This window comes from Pseudovirgaria hyperparasitica (assembly GCF_010093815.1).
Source record: "Pseudovirgaria hyperparasitica strain CBS 121739 unplaced genomic scaffold EJ05scaffold_20, whole genome shotgun sequence".
In the NCBI taxonomy this organism is placed as follows: Eukaryota; Fungi; Ascomycota; class Dothideomycetes; order Acrospermales; family Acrospermaceae; genus Pseudovirgaria; species Pseudovirgaria hyperparasitica.
Genome location: NW_022985568.1, coordinates 84,085 through 98,175, shown reverse-complemented (window position 1 = coordinate 98,175; position 14,091 = coordinate 84,085). Strand labels below are relative to the sequence as shown.

The 14,091-nt window shown below is 47.3% G+C and overlaps 6 protein-coding genes across 6 annotated transcripts; 2 read left to right on the top strand and 4 right to left on the bottom strand.

The window, feature by feature from the left end:
• Positions 1–366: 366 nt before the first annotated feature.
• On the top strand, positions 367–1,377 carry EJ05DRAFT_504948 (uncharacterized protein; the record flags this gene model as incomplete). The annotated part of the gene is made up of 2 exons (XM_033747642.1): positions 367–798; positions 847–1,377. The coding sequence occupies 2 exons, from the start codon at positions 367–369 to the stop codon at positions 1,375–1,377; spliced, it is 963 nt and encodes a 320-aa protein (XP_033595748.1).
• A 346-nt stretch (positions 1,378–1,723) lies between these two features.
• On the top strand, positions 1,724–2,627 carry EJ05DRAFT_504947 (S-adenosyl-L-methionine-dependent methyltransferase; the record flags this gene model as incomplete). Its single annotated transcript, XM_033747641.1, has 3 exons — positions 1,724–1,758; positions 1,884–2,067; positions 2,115–2,627. The coding sequence occupies 3 exons, from the start codon at positions 1,724–1,726 to the stop codon at positions 2,625–2,627; spliced, it is 732 nt and encodes a 243-aa protein (XP_033595747.1).
• Positions 2,628–4,855: 2,228 nt separating this feature from the next.
• On the bottom strand, positions 4,856–6,644 carry EJ05DRAFT_445020 (malate synthase; the record flags this gene model as incomplete). Its single annotated transcript, XM_033742156.1, has 4 exons — positions 4,856–4,913; positions 4,967–5,751; positions 5,801–6,225; positions 6,278–6,644. 4 exons carry the CDS (start codon positions 6,642–6,644, stop codon positions 4,856–4,858), a joined length of 1,635 nt encoding a protein of 544 aa, XP_033595746.1.
• Positions 6,645–7,325: 681 nt separating this feature from the next.
• Positions 7,326–9,135, bottom strand: EJ05DRAFT_504945 (rab proteins geranylgeranyltransferase component A; the record flags this gene model as incomplete). Its single annotated transcript, XM_033747640.1, has 3 exons — positions 7,326–7,675; positions 7,841–9,000; positions 9,062–9,135. The coding sequence occupies 3 exons, from the start codon at positions 9,133–9,135 to the stop codon at positions 7,326–7,328; spliced, it is 1,584 nt and encodes a 527-aa protein (XP_033595745.1).
• A 195-nt stretch (positions 9,136–9,330) lies between these two features.
• EJ05DRAFT_444921 (isocitrate lyase and phosphorylmutase) lies at positions 9,331–11,038 on the bottom strand (the record flags this gene model as incomplete). Its single annotated transcript, XM_033742149.1, has 3 exons — positions 9,331–9,688; positions 9,739–10,634; positions 10,685–11,038. The coding sequence occupies 3 exons, from the start codon at positions 11,036–11,038 to the stop codon at positions 9,331–9,333; spliced, it is 1,608 nt and encodes a 535-aa protein (XP_033595744.1).
• Positions 11,039–12,027: 989 nt separating this feature from the next.
• Positions 12,028–13,733, bottom strand: EJ05DRAFT_490019 (uncharacterized protein; the record flags this gene model as incomplete). The annotated part of the gene is made up of 5 exons (XM_033745837.1): positions 12,028–12,069; positions 12,368–12,704; positions 12,745–12,865; positions 12,935–13,187; positions 13,512–13,733. 5 exons carry the CDS (start codon positions 13,731–13,733, stop codon positions 12,028–12,030), a joined length of 975 nt encoding a protein of 324 aa, XP_033595743.1.
• Positions 13,734–14,091: the final 358 nt, after the last annotated feature.

Genomic DNA, 14,091 nt, shown 5'->3' with positions numbered 1-14,091 from the left:
AAAACAACACTGATTACACGTGTTTTTAACTGATTTTAACTGATTTTGACTGATTTTAACCTCGTAGGCTTTAAAACAACACTGATTACACGTGTTTTTAATTGATTTTAACTGATTTTAACCTCACGGGCGACGGATATATACGTGCTTTAAGTTTATTCTATATTACTTAGTAAGACGGCTTAGATATATGGTATAATAGCCGACTCGTATAGTACATATAATACAGCTGGACGCTTGAGAAACCCTCCGTTCGGGTGCTCCTCGGGCGCTCTCACATCCCAGCCATTCCTCCCTAAGCAGCGAGTTTTTCCTCGAGAGTTTTACTTTCAGGGCAAGCAATCTATATCAGCAGTATTTTCTAAAATGCCTTCGAACTTCGATGCAAAGAAGTCGCGCATTTTGAAGCAGCTTGCTGAGCCTTGTGAGTCGTATAATGATTCCTCACCAAAAGGAACGATCGATGAACCCATCAGATCTCTCATAGACGATATCAACAACAGAGAAGGCTTCGTGACAACGAGTAGCTGTTCTGGTAGAATCAGCGTTTTTCTCGAGGGATCCAGGCCAGTTGAAAAAGCTGACGTCCAAGCGAACAGCCAAGCCGATACTATACGGTCGTCTGTTGGGGGTAAAGGCGGAGGCTCTTGGCGATTTGTATCTCATAAGCCTGTGAAGCTCTGTAATGAAAACTCAGAGGTTGATCTGCATAATGCATTTGGTATGCACCCGAAGCAAAAGCTTCCTTCCGACATGGAAAGCTCTACTCGTTATGTACACCTAAAGTTCGAAGCAATGGTATGCAGCTTCCCATGCCGCGCTGGACGTATGCTCATTTCAAGATAGATTTTACACGTCCTTTCAGCTACAAATACGTATGCACAAGAAATGCTCGCTGCTGCTCTTGCTTCGGGGTTCCGCGAGAGTGGAGCAGTGGGACTTTCATCGTCCACCCAACAAGAATCAACCCCTACTGTTGCTGTTCGGTCAACAGGACTGGGTTTTGATGCTATTATCGGATACGAGATATGCGAAGATGGTGTACAACGAATTCAATCTCTTGTTGATGAATCCTATCTTCGTATCTTGGTAGGCATTGCTAACAGCCGATTCCGTATCAACTCAGAAAGAATCGCCAGGTTTCGCGATAGTCTATTCAGGGTTCGACTCAGCAACATTATTGACGAGGGTAATCAGTTTAAAGCCACAGTTTGGGAAGACCCTGTTGCAAGAAGAGAGAGGAAACGACAGGAAGGCTTACAACGGCAGCAAAGACAACAATTTGAGAAACTGTGCACCAAAGAAGATGTGCTCGGGCAAGACGTATACAAAGTGCATCTCTCCGAGACTTCATCTCCATACCCATCTCCATCTTAAAAATCCATCATCATCTCCTCTGGTAGCAGAAAAGCGCTAGGTTATTGCTTTCCAAGTTTCGACCAAAATATCCAAATGCACCTATTGCACCAAGTTAATGTTTCACCGAGGGCGTCCAGCACTCGAAATGTCGCCGAGCTACGCGAAGCGGGCCTCTCGGATAGTTCCAGCCAGACCGGAGACTTCCATCTCGGCCCTTAAAACAATCAATGTGCCTAGATATCTCGCATATAAGACGACTTAGAACCACGCATCTGCATCAACTCAACAAATACTCTTTCAATTCACAAGCTATCGCTCACTTCACATATCCGATCAGCAGAACGCGCGTTCCACCCAAAGCACGATGGGCATTGAAGATGACAACATTAAGTATTTCCGGTATGTGACACGCTCGACGATGACCCGACTCGTATTGTGTGTAGCACACGGTTTCTTCTGGTGGTGTCTCTGCTTCTCTTGAAATGTACCAGGGGCTGGTAGCTAATTGTCCGTGACCTGTACAGGGACAAAGTCGAATGGTACGACAACAATCCCAAGAACAAAAAAGTACAAGAGGCTGTTTCGAAAGCTTTTGAGGATTATCACTCCTGGATTGGAGTCAATTGGATCACGCCGGAGGAAAGGTTGGCTGAGAGCAGAGAGGTCCGCTTGTTGGACTATGCTTGCGGTACTGGAATAGTGACACGAGTCAGTTACGTGGCACCGTCTTAGGATATTGCTAACTATCATCTCAGCGACTTGGACCCCACATTACTCACGCCATAGGTATTGATATAACGCCCGAAATGGTGGACGCATTCAACAAAAAGGTGTCTGATGCGGGTATACCGTTGTCAAATATTTCGGCAGTAACAGGCAACCTCTTGAGAGATCCAGTGGAGCCTGTAGAACTCATGCAGGATAAATACTTCAACTTCGATATCGCCTGTATCGGGTTGGGTTTCCACCATTTCGAAGATCCTGCAGATGCCGCAAAAAAGCTAGCAACACGCCTTAAGCCAGGAGGTGTACTACTTCTGATCGATCTTCTGTCAGATGACGGAACTGCATTTAATGATCACGATGCAGTCAAATCCATCCAGAAACATGGCTTCACGGAATCTGATATGCAGAAAATATACGATAATGCAGGCCTGTCAAGGTTCAGCTTCAAGGTCATGGACGAGAAGATGGTCTTGGAGGGTAAGAACGGGCAGAACGTTTCAAGGACATTATTCTTTGCCAGGGGTGAGAAGCTCACAGGCTGAACTACTATATTTCGAGCCAAGCGAAGGGAAATCACGCAATCTGCATATTATTGTACCATCATTCTTTCCGTAGAGATGAGGTGTGGGCGTCATCAGGGGTCGAAAGTGAAATCTACAATTCTATATAGCCACTAGGTTCTGCATAAGTCCATCGTCTTGTGCCAACTCACCGCTTAGAGCCAGTGAATACATCAAGGTAACATCAGAAAGCTAGTAGTTAACACATAGCCTTATGAATGCTATCTATACATTTGATTGAGCCCTACAAATCACACATGCTAGGCGTTGAATAAGCACATTTGCATATTGATCAACAGCATATAACTCATTTCAACGAGACGTTGTTTAACCCAACCAAAGAGTCTCGCTGATACACGATGCCCGATAGCTTACGAAACGCTTCTGAAACAAGAAGACGGTTGCTCCACTATAATGTTGGTTTGATGAGGGAAGTTTGAGCTTCTTATAAGGTATCCCTACACAGTCGTGGCAGCAAGCAGCGTTCAAGGTGTCTTACTACTTTAAAATTATTTCAGAGTAAGCTAACATTGTTTTTCCTTTATATTCGTGACGTATACAAGTTAATCGTATTGTGTTTCACGAATACTGAAGCTCAGAGGGAGTTGCAGATGCCTAGCATAATACATAGATCTGATTAGACCCATTGCCTGAGATACAAAACTGAGCGCTCTGTGGCGCGAAGTTCTCTCGGTGGTGAACTCCGTAAAGTCTCTTCGTAGAGAACATAGTGGTATGACCTGTATGACTACGGTACGCATAGATCAACATTCCGCACGGTGTTTAACATTTATCTATAATTTTTAGCATTTATACACTATGATGATCATAGGTGTGGTTTCATATATAAGTATACAAAGAATATAGATAAGTACTGAAGAGTGCAACAGACATATTATGGCCGGTTTGGATTGAGTTGACTGCATAGTTTTATCAATAATTGCTATATAATACCATACTAAGCGTTCCAGCTCTGAGAGCTTCAGGCACTTCTTTGGTAATAACTTGTTGGAGAAACAGGGTACGTATAATCACGTCTGCTGTAAGAACCCCCTAAACTACGCACACTATCATATCCCCATGGGACCTACCAGGCCAAATCCTGGACCAACTTACAAATCGGCAACTCGACTAGACGGTCGCTGAAACACCAAGGACGTCACCCATATGAAGGACTTTATTGTACCAGAACAAGACATGGCATGGCGCATGAAGGACGTTCTGCATATAGCTCGAAAGTTGATAATCTACGCTATCGTGGCCAACACGCACATAGCAAAGCCCAAAGGAGCCAGCAAACACAGCAGTCAGTATCTTCATGACCTATACTTAATACTATCTGTGCTAGCTATAGGTCCTCGCGTTTTGATCCCAGAAGATCCACCTGCCCAAGGATAAGCATTACGTGGGCTGAACACAAGGGTCTGGTCCAGAATTTATCATTGCAAGTGCAACCTACGCTGGAAATCTGAGTACTTGACAAGCTTGAAGAGACTAGTGCACCGGAACTAACAAACCTAGACCATGTCTTGCTGACTTATAGGGACATCTTGAGCAAAATGCAGACAAACGGAGAGAACAACCAAGATCAGCAGCTCAATAGTAAACATGGAACCAACTTACTTGATAGTATCGCATACTCACTTCTGAATAGACCAGTCTCCAGGATCCCCTACCGTCATTCCTGCCCTCAAGGTTGAATATCCACCAACATCATCCCAAGCCAAATTCAAAGCAGGGAACTACGTGCAAACAGTGAGTGTATCCATGCGTGCTAACACACCTTCATCCAACATAACGAGCTATCTTACCTAGCCAAGTATTATATAATACACGACTAGGTGGAGTCGGCAAAATTCGGCGCCGCTGCATTAAGGTAATCACGCGAGCTCTCCGTCCACGGCCGATCCGTCGGCTGTACATGATTGGCATGTGATTGACATTACAACTTCACGGCCGGCACGGAGGACGCGATCTAAGGGGATCCGATTTAGCTTGTTTCTCAATTCACGGAGGAGAGCAAGTCACATGTGTGCCGGTGGAAGAAGTGGTTACCGACGAATCAGATGGTGTGCTCATGAGAAGGAAATTGAAGCTTCACAGGCTTTTGGATGTGCGAGGACAATATCGCTGGTTTCAATACGCCGTAGTTACTTTACAATATATAGTAGTTAAACGATCATGGGACGAGTTTAAAAGTGGCTTGGTATCTATAACTTGGCTGCGCCGACAGGAGAACCCACGTTTGTAATCTCGTTGTAGAGAAGTCTACGATTTTGTGTCAGCATATGCACATATCCAGATCTCAGGAGGACACTTACGATGTCAAGAACTCTGCATAGTCCTGTCCAGTCACTTGGCCCTCAAAGTACTTTGCCGCAAGTTGGAACTTGTTGCCCTTAGGTGCCCTGCTCTCCAGCTCTTTAGACTGCTCATGTAACAACTTGAGTGCATACTGCGGCGTGACCTTGACACCCTCCGCCGTCGCGCTTCCGTGCTTACACCACTGCCACAGCTGACTGCGGGAGACCTCCGCCGTCGCCGCATCTTCCATTAGGAAGTTGATCGGCACGCAGCCCACCCCGCGCAGCCAGCCCTCCATGTATCCGAGCCCGATGTTCAGATTCTTGCGAATGCCCTCTTCAGTTATCTTACCCGGTACGTTCATGTTCAGAAGGTCGTTACGTGTAACATTGACCTCCTCACGACGTACAAAGAGTTGATTTGGGGTTGGCATGTGGGTATTGAAGACCTCGTTGGCAATCTCAGCAAGCGCAGGATGTGCGACCCAGGTTCCATCATGGCCAGCGCGTACTTCGCGGAGCTTGTCGGCGCGGACGCCGTCCATAGCGAGGTCGTTGGCTTTCTTGTCATTCTTGATTGGGATCTGGGCAGCCATGCCTCCCATGGCATGGACTTGTCGTCTATGGCAGGTCTTAATTAGAAGGCGTACGTAGGCATCCATGAAAGGAACGGTCATGGTCACGGCAGATCGGTCTGGTAGAACGAAGTTGGGGTTTTGGCGGAAGCGCTTGATAACACTGAAGATATAATCCCAGCGACCGCAATTTAGACCTGAACTGTGATCACGGAGTTCATAGATAATCTGGGCGGCTATTAGCTATGATATCTGCATAATTGACTGACATAGTTACCTCGTCCATCTCGAAAGCAGCCATGATAGTCTCGATCAAAACAGTACCACGAATGGTTCCACGGGACATGCCGATGTAGTCCTGGGCGAAGTTGAACACATCGTTCCAGAGACGTGCCTCCAAGTGTGACTCCATCTTTGGAAGGTAGAAATATGGGCCTGCGCCACGCTTTACAAGCTCATTGGCGTTGTTGAAGAAGTAGAGACCGAAGTCGAAAAGCCCACCGGAGATGGCAGCTCCGTCCACAGTGAAGTGCTTCTCCTCGAGGTGCCATCCTCGAGCTCTCGCAATGAGAGTCGGTAGCTTACGGTCAGTGCGTAGTTTGTATTCCTTCTCGCCTTGCTTAAAGTCTACTTGCCTGCGTATGGCGTCGTACAGGTTAAGCTGTCCGTTGATCATATTGTCCCATGTTGGGGCGCTGGAGTCTGATTGTGTTGATCAATCATAGCATTCTCTCACGTTTCAGAAATCTCATACCTTCGAAATCAGCCATGTATGTCCACACATCGGCGTTGAGAGCATTGACAACCATCTTCCTATCCGTGGGACCGGTGATCTCGGTCCGCCTATCCACCAGGCCAGGGGCTGGTGGTGCTCCTTTCCAGGCATCATTGTCCCTGATATGCTTGGTCTCTGGGAGGAAATCGGGAAGGTTGCCTTTGTCAAGCTCAGCCTGACGAATCTGACGGCGTTCGAGAAGAGCCTTCCGTCGCTCATTGAAAGTTCTGTGTAGGAGGGCTAGGAAGACTGCGGCATCTTTGTTCAGGATCTGGCGAGTCTTATCATTGAGCTGGCCGAGGATATTGACATCACGGAGAATGAGATCTGGGTTGGAGGGAGGCATGCTGGCTAAGTATATAAGATGTATGCTGCTAATTAGAGATTTAAAGGTCGTGATAGAAGGAGACCCGTAGAAGAGGGGGACACAATAACTACATACTGAGCTAGCAAACGTCACTTGGGATTGTCTGCCGAGGATGATGGACTCCATGACCACAAGCTTTGGAGCTTGGGCCAGGTCAGAGTTCCCCAGGCCCGCGGCCAATTCCTACTGCGGGGCCTGCACTTCCGACAATACCCGCGTCACCCCTTACGTGCACGGTGCTGCTAACTATGAAGAGCCAAGGGGGAGACGGTACAAGTAGGTAATATGCCTATGTGTTGTTCTTGCTCGATGCTGACGAGAACTAATCATATCCTGAACGTGGTATATCAGAGAGATACCTACATTACCAAAGCCGCTAGCGCGAACGACGCGTCATGCAGGTGGCCATTTTAGCGATGATACGCTACAGCACCAGTGAAACGAGATATATAGATCACCTACAGACAACCAATCTCAGACCTGCAAAAGAGTCATGATCATTGTATCGGGATGCGTGGTCGTATGTGATCACCTAAAGCTCTGCCAACTCTCTTGGTGCATTCATCTTACATATGAGCTTGTCTGGCCCCAAAGATCACTGCTTTCTTAAATCATGTCAGGCGTCACATAAATGCGATAGGTCCTGAGGTTGTCGTATAATCAATCGTTGTTGGCATCTTCATTCGTGCCCTCTCTATCTTCGAAATCGAGGAACTCACTATTGCGTTGCCCTGTGACGTGCCTCCATGCGACTTGTACCTGGTCAACTACGGCGTCTTCGAACACTAGATCTAGAGAGGTATGAGGGAGCTCTACAATGTTTCCCGTGACTCGGACACCATTGTCTACTTCTGCTACCTCTGGCAACGGTAGGTTGACCTTGTAGTGAAGCGACCATAGTACTTTCGGTTGTGGTTCCTCCCGAGAAGCCAGGAGGAGTGTATCCACAGCTTGCTTGAGAATCACCTCGCAATCGCATTCGACGGGAGATATACTCGCATAGAGAACACCTGCATATCATTAGCACGGTGTACTATAATGGGCGTGATGCTTATATGAGTTCATGATAGTGTCAGAAGGTCTCGCAAGGTCGTCAATGAAGTTCAGACAATGTAGATAAGGTTGTATGAAGAAATCGTCATCCGAAAAGTTGATAAAAGGAGTTGGCAACTTACTTTGTCCAGTAGGACACTCACCAGTCTCACTTGAATGAACAAATATGTTGACTGGAGGCATGTCTGCAGATGATATCCCTTCAATAGTAAGTGAGCCCGTGGGGAACACAACGACAGCCGCGGCAGGGACAGGAGAGCCCTCGCCTAGGGGAGGGAACAAGCTACGAAGAGGTGATGAAACGATGGAGATCGACCGCAGTAGACCTGGCGCTGAATCCCTTGAGCGCTGCATCGAGTTAGATGGTTGACCGAGAGCTTCGTCACGCGCCCCAACAAGCCACTTGGTCGAGACGCTCTCGCCTCCTCGGAGGTTGAGTGTAATATCAGATGGGCCATCTGGGGAATCTGGCTCTTTGTACTGCCGGCCTTCGATGCCTTTTGCAAGGACATAAGTCGCGCCACCGACAGCGCCAGCTCGACATCCCACCTGTGCAACCTCGGAGAGGCCTCCCCATTTTGGTATGATGGCCCCAAATCCCGGACCGAAGACACCCACAGAACGCAGATGTCTTGCAATGCGTGGCAAGGCATATTCTGTCGACGTCCGATTAGGAGTCATTGATGTCAAAGTCAAGGCACAAATAGGCTCTTGTAGCTTCGGAGACATTTTGAAGTTCTCTATCAAAAGTGCAGAGAAAGGCTGATCGCGATATGGTTCCCATATATCGTGGAGTTCTTCGTAGTCTGTCATGAATCTCAGGAACTTCATCAGTGCTCTTTTGTCTTTTGACCGTAGTGACGAGTCCGTGAATATGTCCTCTCTTCCATTGGGTACTTTCAGCAAAGAGCCTGCGCGTACCGATTCTGCGTCTTCGGGAGAGGAAAAAACCCACCAGCTGCCAACAGCAAGGAAGTCCAGTTGCTTATATACTTTGGAGTCTACGAGCGCACTTATAAGCGCTGATCGTGAGTAAATTATTTGAGGGGACAAAGTCAAGCTGTAGGCGCGAGAGAATGAAAGTTTCGGTCCATCTGTATCATGATTTGGAGGTTGTTGTAACGAGACGCTGGAATAAACAGTACGCGTATGAGAGGGTGACACATCGTTTAACTGTCTGACCCACGTCTCTGCCTCTTGCAAGCTGAATGCAGCTTCTGGGCCTCCATAAAATTCATTCTGGTCAATGTGTAGGACTCTTTTGTCGGAGCGCGAGAGAGAACTTTTTCCATCATGCTAAGTCAGTCAGATTGGAGAAGTGATTGCGGAAATAAGATACGTACAGAGCAAGTAGTGATTGTGGAAGTCCTGTACCAGAGATTATCACATCCCAGGTCGTGTTATGAAGAGTTTCCATTTCGAAAAGATGTGCGAGGGAGCATGTGGGAACAGGCCGCAGCGCGAACCCGTCAAAGTCCTAGCCGTCTACAAGATAGCTGCGTCACGTGAGATAAATTACCGGTCATAATTTTAACGTGATATTTAATACGAACGTGTCTAACATGAAGCAATTTGCATATACACGGTCAAAGAGTCCATGAGACTCTGTCACTTATTTGAACTGGTCCTCGGTCACACCCTTGCCCATTGCACTGGTGCTGCTTACACCACCGCTCACCATCTTCAACAGCTCATCCACATAATTTGCTCCGGACCATTTCTGGTGTGTCACAACCTCCACCTTGTTGACCATCTCTGGCTCCTGAATGAGCTCGCCATATGCTCGCATGCCCTGCTTGGCATATGCCTTGGTAAAGGTATCCGCCATTAGTGCAGTCTGATGCAGACCCGCGAGAGTGATGAACTGCCAGCAGTAACCCATGGAGGCTAGACGCTGAATGTAAGTTTCTTGTTCGTTACGCGGCATTGCAGCCTTCCAATTAAACGATGGAGATAAGTTGTACGCGAGCCTCGATGTATATCAGCATTTATTTAAATTTTTAACTGGATCAGAACTTACTTCTGTTCGGGCCAAACGGCGTGGACACCATCGGCAAATTGCTTCGCTTGCGCATAGTCGGGCAACTTACTCTCCATCCAAATCAGGTCGCAGTAGGGAGCATATGCAACAGCGCGGTTGATGGCACATTCACAGCCACCACGGTACCTGTAGTAACCCTCTCTCGTTCTCGGTGAATCCCAATCGAAGTAAACATCAACACCAGTCAATCCTTTCGCAATTGCGCGGGCTTCCGCGTTGCTCTTACCCTTGGATGCAGTCGTGAATTGACTGATGAGATCCTTCTTGTTCACGTGAACACCGGCGTTGATAGTGTCAATAACAGCCTCGTGGAAAAGCTTGAGACCTGCTTGTGCATTCCATTCGTCTTCTACAGCCTGCAGTTGTGCCCCGTTCTTACCGGCGTTCTCAGCAGCTATCATGAGATCGTTGAGAGGCTGAAGAGCTGGATTGGTCGCACCGAGAATGTAGTGGTGATCGCGAGGGTCAATTGTGGAGGTGATTAGGGTGGCAGCTTCAGAATCCGTGCGCGCTACAGCGAGAAGATCACTTCCCATGATATCGGCCTGCGCACGAATAGCGACGAGACGGTTGATGTGTTCAGCGATCGGAACGAGCACTTTTCCAGCCATGTGACCGCACTTCTTAGTTCCTGGAGCTTGATCCTCAATGTGAATACCCGCAGCACCCTTCTCAATGAAGAGCTTGGTGAGCTTCATGATGGCAGTTAAACCACCATGACCTGTATCGGCATCGGCAATGATGGGGCGGAGGAAGTCGATCTTCTGGAGTTTGCCCCGATCGGCCTTTGCAGTAGTCACACGCTCTTCACGCTGCTTCCTGTCGTGAAAAAGTTGCGCCATGAATAGATGTTGGACCTTGTTCGGGACGGTAGTCTGCCAATTATCAATTTAATGTCTGTCAATTTGTAGAGGTGAATATGTACGTATGGATAATCCGCGAGATCCGGACCAGGTTCATCTGTCGAGCTTGCGGTGGATGAGCTCTGCCATCCGGAGACGTACACAGTGTCCAGGTACTTGGCCATCTGCGTGACCATGACCGGGTCCAAACAGCCGTAGGTGAAGGAAGCCTCCTTATTCTTGAACCTCCCCTCCAGTATGTTCCATAGCTTTTTGCTCAAGACATTGCCTGGATATGATATTGGAATAGTCCCCCTTTTAGCAACAATCTGCTCAGCAGTAAAGGTACGCTTGGTGTATCGCCACCTCGAGTCAGTCCACCACTTCTTAACCTCTGCAACCTCCTGCTGGTACACCTTCTCTTCGTTGTCTGCCATGGTGAGATCGTTTCGAACGAGACGTGAGGAAGAGCTTGTAAGTATGAGCTATAATATAGCTGAGTTTGGGATTGTTAATATGAGTTAGCAGGAGCAATGTAGTCCAGCGTATTTCCACGGGCCTAATAATTACAGAAGATAACTCTAAAGACCAGTCAGAGAAGGTGGATACAACAATCTTCATCCGAGGTATGGTCACGCTAGGGTATATAAAGCTGCATCACGATTGCTCATGCGGCCAGGAAAGACAAGCTAAGAGTATGCCAAAGCGCATTCGGGCCAGACCGGTACTCATAACGAACCATATCGCATGTGCTATTACCTGAATCGTCTGGTGGACGTGACGGAGCTTGTGGATTGGGCCGAGGAATTACGTCGTAGCCGGTCCAAGGGGATAATTGCAGTAAGGGACCAGCTGATGTCATCCGTGACAAGACTCGGTGGCTTCGAGCTTTGCGGACACGGCGGCTGTGAATCATGTAAACATACATCCAGATGATAATAGGAAGTATCGACATCAACCCGCAAGACGAGAGGCATTCACATGCAAGAATCCAGTGGCGCAACGCGTCGCGTTGACAAACCGCTGACTACTGAGCTGCGGAGATTGAATGAAGAATGCGTTGCAATCCCCCGCAGCAGTCTCGTGATTTATGCCGAGGCACAACGGCTGAGGCAGACTGGCGAAACTAGCCGCTCGTATTTTGCGAGCTTTCTGTTTGCTTTCCAGCCTCGTGAATCGTTCGAAAGCACTTTTAAAACTATTTTTGATACGTGTGTCGCATTCAATTAAGAACGGGCCATGAGTGCGACCATACGTTGTCTCAAAGACCTATACAAATTATCAAGGAGACGGAGACATAAATCCTGGAAACGGCAGTCTGGCTACGGTGTCGATATTGCCTGATATCTGTTCCGTGTAGACTTTTCATGTTCGTCCAGATTTAGTGACAATGTCTTCTTCTTAAGAGAGATCATCCACCTTAAGATCATGGCGATTTCAAACTGTATATGTGCACGCTAGGCGCCAGCTATATAAGATGAGTTAATGATGTAGTTATTAATAAGCATCGTAGTTCTCCCTTTTTACAAATGTTCCGAAGACTACAAAGGAGTCCAACGCTGTCGAAAGGGGAGAAAACATGTAAATATAAAATTTGTGTTTGTCCTTGCTTCAAAGCCAAATTTAAGTTGAAGCGTTTCACATGAGGGATCGAACTTATTCCAGATTAGAGCAAATACAAGAGGAGCCCCAACGAACAAGGCGAAAGTTAAGTCGGGCACCATTACATTCAGTGCATTTCCGGTTTCGGTATGGGCGAGACGTACAATTTGGTAGGTCGTGGTAGCTGAGTCTAGATCTGGCGAGGCATCCGACGTTGTAGAGGTCTGCCCGTCAATAGTGTACGCGGTCTGCGGGTCGGCAGCGATTGTCTGCCCGTTCAATGACAGCAGTGGTGCATTCGTAGCTTGAGACTGAGGACTCAACAGAGTTGTAGTGGCACTATTGATCACAAGTGCCGTAGCAAAAGGTGTCAGTGACATCGTCAGATTCGCGACTATGATCTGACCATCAGGTATTAGATATTGACCCCTATCGCATAGCTCGTTCCAGATCCAGGTGTTGCTGTGAACTTGGCTCCGTCGATTGGAAGTACGGGTGCAGCTGTAGCATGCGCATATCTGGTGTAACATTTATGACGGACCCAGCAACAAGCCTTTGTCCTTGAATGATGATTGAGTTACCAGGTTGAAGCGGATACTTCGTGTCATCTACATTGAGCATAGGAACTGGTGTTGCGACTGTTGGGATGTATGACGATGACCCTCCAATGATAAGATAGTGAGCTCAAGCGTCAAGACCGATAATTGTAGCATCGACCATAATAGTCTCACCAGATATTAAGACTGCTCCCGGCCTAAAGTAATATTGTGTTGCAGCGGTCCCGGTCACTGTATGACTGCCTAACGTAAGAATCGGTGGTGAGCAGAGTACCCCTTCTAGCTCTGGAGAGTCGACTATACCAGTTTGGCGTGGTGTCCCGTCGGTAGCATCGTTTCCAATGAGCTGTTGGCCACCTGTCAAGGTGTTAGGACTGTTGTTGAAATGTGTGGCGGTAATGCTTGGTGAAAGTGATGATTCTAATTTCTATCTTGATTTTCCACACTACACGGGTCATGTAAACAAGATTGACGTTCGTTTTGCTCGTGAATACTGCAAACGATGAATCGAGGGAAGCTGTAGACTTAATAGAATACACTGGAGTGACTGTGGCCAGGAATGAATCTACTGGTGATGCAGGATAGGCAAATAACGCTAAAGTGATTAAAGCGCGCTGAACGCTGCAAGAGTGGGATCGCTCCAATGGATCGGCTTGCTTTTTGTTTGATGGGCTGTTTGCTTGGGTCCAATTGGATCAGTCGAGAGAGATGATTCTAGCACAACGGGTGAGTATTATCAGAATGGACGGACGCTTAATTGAAGGACTCCTACGGCAGCCTCATTCGGGTTGATCGACGCATACACCAACTTGACAAGAACGAGAACAGTAACATCTCCATGCCATTCACCAGCTGTACACGTCCGTTCATGGATTTGATAGAGGAAGTCTTGAGGTATGATTCCTGTTCCATATGAAGCAGAGTCAAGACTGTGGCCAACGTAATTGAATACGTAAGTGCTCTCGAGGGTCATGGTAGTGGAGATGTATGTGGCAGTGCTACTGATATTTATGTTTTGCATTCGCTCTACCTCGTATGTGGTAAGAGCTACGAAAGAAGTCGTTGAAATTCTTTCCAATCAGCATTCCGTTCAAAATCTCCTGAAGAACGATCGCTACGAACACATGAGGCCAAAGAAGACATAGTTTATAGGAAGAATCGTGGCTTGTGATTATCTTGGGTATGACCAAATGTGAGACTTGATTAAGGTGCGAGTTGCGGTCTAGATTTGGAGCTAGAGAAATATGGTATACGATGAATATTTCATATAAAGTAGATTCGGGTCACTTACATGAAGGCGATTGTCCCTCATTAAGCCGTGATAGTCACGC